General features: G+C 40.6%; 1 protein-coding gene across 4 annotated transcripts in view; it reads right to left on the bottom strand.

Annotated features, from left to right (window-relative positions):
- Positions 1-3263: 3263 nt before the first annotated feature.
- CRAMP1 (cramped chromatin regulator homolog 1) overlaps positions 3264-8754 on the bottom strand; it is a 53023-nt gene continuing 47532 nt past the window's right edge. For all 4 annotated transcript variants that reach the window (XM_061599725.1, XM_061599726.1, XM_061599724.1 and 1 more), the window contains one exon: positions 3264-7863. In XM_061599725.1, the coding sequence (XP_061455709.1) occupies positions 7699-7863 (165 nt within the window). In that variant the 3' untranslated portion in view covers positions 3264-7698. The remainder of the gene's footprint in view (positions 7864-8754) is intronic.

Raw genomic sequence — 8754 nt, 5'->3', positions numbered from 1 at the left:
GCTTTGTTGTTCTTCTTTAGCTTTACTCTGATTTTCGGTATTACCAGTTCATGATTTGTACCGCAGTCTGCTCCTGGTATTGTTTTCACAGAAAGTATGGAACTTCATCTTTTGCTGCCAATCATATAATCAATTTGATTCCTATATTGACCATTTGGTGATGTCCATGTGTACCATCCTCTTTTTGATTGCTCAAAAAATGTTTGCAAGAAACAAATTATTGGCTTCATAGAATTCAATAAGTCTTTCTCCTGCTTCATTTCTATCTCCTAAGCCCCATTTCCCCACAATTTCTAGTTCTTCTCTGTTCCCTACTTTTGCATTCCAGTTCCCCATGATTATTAGAACATCTTGTTTTGGTATGTGATCAATTTCTTCTGGTACTTCTGTGTAAAATCCCTCCAATTCCTCTTCTTCTGCGTTTGCTCTTGAAGCATAGATTTGAATGATGGTTATGTTAATAGGTTTCCCATTTAAATCTCATTGATATAACTCGCTCAGACCTTGCATTATACAGGCGGACCCCGCTCATACGGCAGGACTGCCGCTGTAAAGTGGAAATCGCCGTAAAGCAGAACCCATTGACGATAATGGGGCGTGTCGTGCAAAAATGACATCAGAATGGTGCGCGACAGAAAAAACCACCGTAAAAGCAGAACAAGTGCCTTAATGCAGGGACTTTCCCTAATTGAAAGCCGCCGCATTAGTGAAGTGCTGTAAAGCGAAGCGCTGTAAAGCGGGGCCCTACTGTAGCTAATTGCTTTTGCTACATCACTTCTTACTATTAAAGCAACCCCTTTTCTTAATTTCTCATTTCCCACATAAAATATTTTGTAGTTGCCTGATTGAAAGTGTCCCATTCCTGTCCATTTTAATTCACTCACGCAAAGTATTGTAATGTTGATGTGTTCCATTTCTTGCTTGACAATTTCTAACTTTCCCTGGTTCATGCTTCTCACATTCCATGTTCCTATTGTGTATGTTGTACAACTCCAGACTTTCCTTTTGCATCTGTGCGCATCAACGTCTGGGCTTCCTTTCAGCTTTGACCCAGCTGTGTCATTAGTCACAGCGCTACTCGTACTTGTCCTTTGTTCTTCCCCAGTGCTTGTTGAGTGCCTTCTGACCTGGGGGTCTCATCTTCCAGCACTATCTCATGTTGCATTTTGAATCCTCTGTTCATAGGGTTTTCATGGTAAGAGGTATTCAGAGGTGGTTTACCATTGCCTTCCTCTGTCTGGATGCATCTTAGTCTGGTGTCTCAGCTTTGACCATTCTGCCTTGGGTGCCCCTGCTAGGAGTCTAGCCTCTTGGTCTACACTCCTGACGGCATTGCTGTCTGCTTCTTTGGCACTCTCAATCCCCCTCACCACATTAAGGTGTGCATCCTAGAGGAGGTGGCAGATTAAGTAGGGCATTAATTTATTTATGTATTTTAAAATTTATACCTTGATTTTCTTTAGAAGATAAACTCAAAGCGGCTACCAAAAAATAGTAAGATGCATCATATAGTAAAACAGTTTGTCACACGAAGCACAGTTCCAATGACAAAAAAAAAAGGTTCAAACTATTAAAAGCAACTTCATACATTAAAATCAAGAGCAGGATAAAATATGGGAGACAGAACTTCAGCAGAAGCGTGTATAAAGATAGCAAATAATAAGGATCCAGTGTCTTGAGGCATCCACCCAATTTATTATAGCTTAAATTTTTTGGGGGGGACTTAAGGTTTTAAGAATATAAGAGCAACCCTACTGGAACAAGCAGTAGCCCATTGTCCAGCATCCCGTTCTTGCAGTGGCGAACCGGATGCCAATGGGAAGCCTGCAAGCTACACGTTCATATGTCCCCTTCACACAACTCTCCATCCAGGTAAGCAAGAGGCACTCTCATACCTCAAGGTCACATTCCAGCCACACAAAAGCACTTGGGGAGGGTGTGGGGCAGCCGGGGAGGGGTGTGGCCTGGGGAGAAACCCAGGGGCCAGATTGAGAGGTCTGGAGGGCCCCATTTAGCCAGAAAGCCAGAGTCCCCACCCCTGATCTAAAAGGAACAGACTTGTGGTACTTTCTAATCAATTTACAATGCAACCCTGCAAGTAGCAGTGAATTCAATTAGGCTTACTCTCAAGTAAGTGTACATAGGTCCCACACTTTCCTGGGAGGAGGTAAGTCTCATTGAATTCAATAGGTCTTACTTCTAACTAGATGTGCATAGGATTGCAGCCACATTGTGGCCTAAGCGTCTGAATTTCCAGCTTTTCTATAAGAATTCGTATTTATTTATTATTTAATTTGTAACCTGCCCTTCCTCCCAGCAGGCGCCCATGGCGGCAAACAAAGCGCTAAAAACACTCTTGGACATTATAGAGCTGATCCTGATTTTCCAGAGATTATACTGACTCATGTTGCAACAGGCAGAACAAAGGTATCCATCAGTGTTCAGACGGTTATAAAATAACAAACAAATGAAACTTCCTCACATACAGTCTGAGCCTTTGGGAAAATAGTTGCATAGTTGCCCCAACCCCAAAAGATCCAGTTTTGAGTTTTGGACTATAACCCAGGTGGTTTCGCTAGCCTATAAAACTCACTGGGTGACCTGTAGCCAGTAATTATCTCAGCCTAACCTCCTTCATAGGGTTGTGATAAAATGAAGGTGGAAAGTCACACATGCCATTCTGAGCTTTTGGATGGAGTATAAAAATGTAATGAGTACATAAGTAACAAAAACTGCTCTCTGGGCCTTTCTCCTTGGAACATTAGCTTCCCTGTTGCTTTTCATTGCTGCTTTATTTGCACTTCAGAGATGCAACGTATTTGCAGTCCTCTCATTCCCCCTCTGAGGCAGTTTATCTTTGCTATTTACAGACTTCAGGACCACCCAGTTAGAGCGTGAGTGGGTGCAATAATTAAAATCTGGAACTCCCATACTGAAGTGCAACTATTTTCTAACTGGGGCACAAGAGCTCAGAAGACCAACCCAGATGTGTCCCATAATAGACAGATATTCTCCATTACTCAAATCAGAGTAATGTATCATTCTGAGGCCTTCTACTGAGAGGGGAATCAAGTCATATTCCTAGCCAGTAGAAAATGTATCAAGGCATAGAGGGTACAAAAATGAACACACACATGAATTAGACCAAGGATTAGTATGTATTTATGCACAATAATAAAAACAACTTTACAAGTTGAATTGGAAATTGAAAACAGAGGAAGTTAACAGCTTTTGTGTATTATATTAAATAACCCAAACACCTTTTTCTTTTTCCAAAAATTGATAAAGAATAAATAATATAATTTACAATATGGTACAAAAAATAATCAGTTAAAGACAGGCATTCTTGCTTTATACATACACTATATATGTATATTTATTATCTATAAAACAAATTCACATCTCAAAACAAGACAGAAAACCTTTAGATGATATGGCTTAACTATTATTAAAAGAAACAGCAGCAAAGTCTGCTGCCAAATCCACAAGCTCTAAAGCCAGTTATCACATTTTGGCAACTAATGATAACTTACCGCTGTAGTGCTTGCAAACATTTTCACTTATTTAGCATTTACAGATCACCGGGAAGTCTGGAGAAGAGTTTTTTTAAAAGGGCATGGTAACTGAAAAAGTGCAGTATTTTCCTTACGAATGCATCCAACAGCTTTGTGTATATGAATGTTTGTGCCTGTGTTTAAAAACCCAAACCCAAAATGCAATGCTAAAATCCAACTGTCAAGTCAACAGACAAGCGATCTTAGCAGATATGATTTGACCAAAGTTGTTTAAACTGGCTGGAAAGCATAAAAGAAAAGAGAGCAATAATAAAAAAAGGTTACATAATGCCAGCTTAGAACAACTTTGCATTTAAAAAGTTATTGTGTGTTGTTGGGAAGCCATTTAAAGGGAATTTGCTCCTCCAAACTTTTGGTTCATTTCAATGGGCCCTGTGTGGATTAAGTTCCTGGTAAATTTCATGCTAATGATTACAAATAAAAATACTAATTTGAAGAGTGAGGTGACGGGCCAATCAAAACGCAATGCACAAGCAATACCGGCACTCAGAATATGTCCAATAAATTATCTAGCTTACATTCTACTTAAACTCTGAATGAGGGTTGGAGCATTACCAACTGATTTCCAGTGCTTTTTCTTCTGGGTCTGCAACAGGGATGGCGGACCTGTGGCTGTCCAGACGTTCTTGGGCTCCAACTCCCACCAGTCCCAGCTACCATAGCTAACGGTCAGGGACGACAGGGGTCGGAGCCCAGCAACATCAGAAGGGCCACAGGTACTCCATTCCTGGTCTACAAGACAGGGTTGTCTTCACCGCATATATACTCTCAAGTAGACAATTTACTTGTCACCCAACAATGTGATGTCAGAAGAACACTGAAGCATAAAGCTTTTCTAGAACTACATTCATAACTGGAAGCCAGCTCCACACAAAACAACTTTCAATGCCTCAGGCAAATGTGAAGTTAAGGCAAAAGGACAATTGACCTTGGAAGCTGCCGCGCCTGCAGATTGCAGAAATGTATTTGGAGACAAACAAAGTTTGTTGCAAGTTCAAAGGGGCTGAAACATTACAATTCCAAACTGACTCCTGAATTCAAGAAGTCATTATTTCCCTTGGCTGCAATAGAATCAACGTTGGTTTCAAATGTATGGATGCTTAGGTAATTCAAAACCAGCAATCTCCAAAAAAAGCATATTACTAAATATTTCATTGAAGAGTAACAGCAGTCATGTCATTGATTGGAAGTAAAACATTATTATTGGTTTTTAATTTCAAGTGCGCAGTCTTCAATGTTCATCTAATTTTAGATGCAAGATAAAGGCCAGTTGGTGGGTGTCTGTAATCTCTATGGACACCCATCTTAAGAAACAGGAAAGGAGAGGGAGGTAATTGGTGAGATCTTGGAAGGAAGTCCTAACTTGCATGCACAAGAATACATTGTGAGAAACAGGAACTGATATATAGACCTTACTATGGAACTGTTTAGCATTGGACTATGGGCTCCTTGATTACTTTTTACTTTTCTGATGCTTCAATTTTAGGTAACAAGGGATATCAAAATCTGCTGACTTCATAATTGATAAAAATAGATATGACAACATCCTATCTTCTCTCAGACTGAGGGAGCTGATGGGAGAAGGGAAATTTGTCATCAGCACACAAAGGGATAAAGATCCAATTTGCAGATCCCATGAAGGTATAAGGCTGGTAAATAATCCATGCATAGGGTGAAGGCGTTCAACCAGCTTGCTGCAAAATCGATCATTTTAGAAGAAGGAATGGGAATGGGAATGGTGGGGCAAGAGACAAAATAAAATAGAATTAAAAATAATCTCAAAAACACACACACAACAGCAGAACAGAAATGGAAATCACATTATTGTCACTAAATGTGAACAATCCACTAGCGGTTTCATATGAACAAAGGCCTTTTATGGATGACAGAATTGCTAATGCTGGAAGGACAGTGACCAGGAAGTAGGCTCTGTCCAAAATACTCTGGCAAAAACAAAACAAAACGCAGACAGGTAGAACAAAGCTGTTTTGGCATGGCGGTATCTAGGCCATCTTGATAAATGCACATCAAAAGCCAGCCCCATACACAAAACATCCCAATTTCCTTCTATGAAGAAAAGCCTTCACATGCTCCTGAGGATGCCTCATTGCATGGACAAAATATTCTGTCTGTCTGTAGAAGAGAAGAGGGACAGCTCTGTATGGGGCTTCAGAGCTGCAGGACCACTATTATGTATGATAATCAGCACCAGAGACTGGCAAGGAGGCTTTTGTTCTGAAATAGAAATCTGCATCATGGCAGACTACTTGAAAGAGGGACTATCTGCGAAGAAGGAACAATATGTCAGGGAAGGGAAATGCTAAAATGATAATCCCACAAAAGTAGACATGATTCTGAGTTTCTCCCACTTCAGTTTACCTACCCTACTGACTAGTTATAAAAAATTAAGCTGTGGACAGTTTCCTGTTTTGCTGATGGGCAGGTTGCTCAGCCACTCAAGAGAAGCACACAAATGTACACAAATATAACATTAATTTGTCTTTAAACCTAGAAGAACCCCTACCCACAGTTCTGCAAATATACAGAGTTCAGAGATATACTAAAAAACTGCTTGATTGCCCTCGAAGATGGGGTGCATCACAAAAAGTCTAAAAAAAGGGGTTGGGTCCCAGAAATACAGGAACCATTGGTGATTTGCAGGAGGGTTTTGGCCCCCAGTTGCCAAGGATAGTCATTCTGGAGAGTCCACCTCACCACTGTGGGCAAGATTCCAAAGTCACCTTCCCAACCTAATGCTTGAGCAAAAGGCAGCGAGGTGGTGGTGGTGGGGAAATCACTAGATAACAAGGCATGTTTGCACAGCAGAGGTACTACTAGCATTGATGAAAGATTTCTTGTTACCCACAAGTAAATAACATTTCATAAAGAGTGAGGTTTATATAGGTTTGCTTGAAGGAGTTGAAGAACAACTTGGATTGCCACGTGGCAATCCACTTTACAGGAGAAGGACAGAAATTATTCTGTTCTACAAGAAAAGTGGAAAAGGAGGATTGCAATAATAATAGTAGGTTTTTTTAAAAAAAGAGTCTAGGCATTGAATGCCAAGAACCAAACATGTAAATACCTAAACCAGGACATTTTTTGCCCAGTGATGCAGGTGAATGGCCTCAGTGCAGGACAGTGCAAAAACATTACATTTGTATTATTACAGGAAAAGGTATTGTAAAATGTTTTCTACTTGGAGGACTTTAAGATAAACAAGAGAACATTTAAAAAGGAGTGAGGAAAATATGCACATTTCCAGGGAAAGCCACAAGGAAAAAGTATTTAATTGGGAGTGTAGTTAGAGCTCCTTGAAGAAGGTTCCTAGTCCTCAAGAGAAACCCAGAATAAGCAAGCCCTTGGGGGCAAGGTGATCTTTGCAAGATGAAGTGCTTGCTACGAAAAAAAGTCCCCAAAACCAAATAGCACATATACAGATGCAAGTTAAAGAGATGCTGGATGAGACACCGTGTGCATGCACGCATGGGTGCAGGCTCACACGTGCACCTATCTATAATGAAAAAAAAGAAAAGATCCTACCCCAGGTTTTTCTCTTTAAAGGAGGGACACACACAGGATGGAATGTTGACGAATGTGAGCAAGTAAAAAAAGAACTCTGGTAAAAGCATTGTGGAATTAATTGCTGCCTGACAGGAAAATGCAAGGAAACTTGATGGATTTGTCAACAATGCCAATTTGGACAGACTGAGAGGAGTATATTAAAAATTTAAAAAGGATTAAAAACCGAAACATACCATTATCACACACACACCCAGCTGAAATGCGGATACCACAGCATGGGTTTTGGTTTACTGTATAAAAACATAGCTTGTGGGATTTCTTGCCCAGACCGTTCCAGGGCATAGATCGGGGGCTGTCTTGTAAACTCCACTAGTCACCAGCTTACACGTGTCATTTCCTATAATACTGCTCCCAGTTGTATTGTTCCTAGCATATTGCACATTCCAGGAACTGTAGACTGTTGAAGACAAACACTGATCTTCTGATGAGGCATGCTCTGACCAGAACATAGATATCCAATGCATAGCTACAACGGCACTCCGCTCCAGGTTACATAGCCAGTTTAATGGTTTCCACCAGCCAGCTGGATGAACGTGCTTCACTGAGAGAGGTCACCAATGGGAGGGCCATCACTTCCTCCATCAAAGAGGATCTCTCGGCGGTTTGGCTCAGGTATCGACAGCTCCTGGGCAAGGTCGTTGAAACGAGATATGTAATCTATACTGTTCTCATTCATCATGCAAGCCAGCTGGGAATCTACTATCTATAAGGTGAGGGGGGGAAAAAGCATAGATTATTTTCAGTTGTCTATTACCAGTTGCCACTTTTGCTTGACAATACTGAAAGGTCTAGAGAAAGTGAACTGAACATAGGCTGGGTTGAGTGTGCTTGGTGGGGGAAAAAAATTCTGGAGGTTGCATTGGGAACATCCAAATTCTGTGCTATGACTTATGCAGGTTTACTGTGCAAATCACTCTGCATAATTTATTCTGTCTACAATGCCTGATTTTAGAGAATTTGGAGAGCAAGACAGACAACAGGTAATGATAAGAAATGACAAAATTATGCATCCCATTCAATTCCAGCAGGAGCGAATTTGCACGCTCAGAAAAAAAAGACCATGTGCCAGCCCCTAAGTTACGGAACTCTCTCCCCACAGAGGTGCATCCAGCATATTTTTTATGTAGTTTTCACTGCAGGCTGAACACACCTCTTTACCCTGGCTTTTAACACCCCAGATATTTATTTTTGGACCACCTTAATCTCTTGATTGTAATTTGTTAACTGTTTTAAATATTGTATTTTTAAATTGTTATAACCTGGCCCTGGGACCTCAAGGTGAAGGACAGGAAAGAAATCAAATCAAATTAAAATCAGTAAATAAATAGACAGTATTAGGGCAGAATTCAGGTGAGCAGCTCATTGGTTTGAAAATTCCGCTGTCAAAAGCTCCCTGCGTATAGAACACAACCATCAGAGAGAAAGCCTAGAACTCTTTGCCTTGAGGGACTAGCTGTGTTTGTGCATGGGGTGGGAGGGATGTTGTGCGTTGGAGAGTATTCTAATGTTATTAATGTAAGCTACCTCAGGAAGGCTATAGTATTGAAAGGCGGCTTATAAATCTATAAAACAAAAAAATAATGGGAGATGATAG

The sequence above is a fragment of the Rhineura floridana genome, chromosome 17 (assembly GCF_030035675.1).
Source record: "Rhineura floridana isolate rRhiFlo1 chromosome 17, rRhiFlo1.hap2, whole genome shotgun sequence".
Lineage (NCBI taxonomy): Eukaryota > Metazoa > Chordata > Lepidosauria > Squamata > Rhineuridae > Rhineura > Rhineura floridana.
The sequence above is the reverse complement of the archived record's forward strand: the minus strand, read 5'-3'. Positions and strand labels throughout refer to the sequence as shown.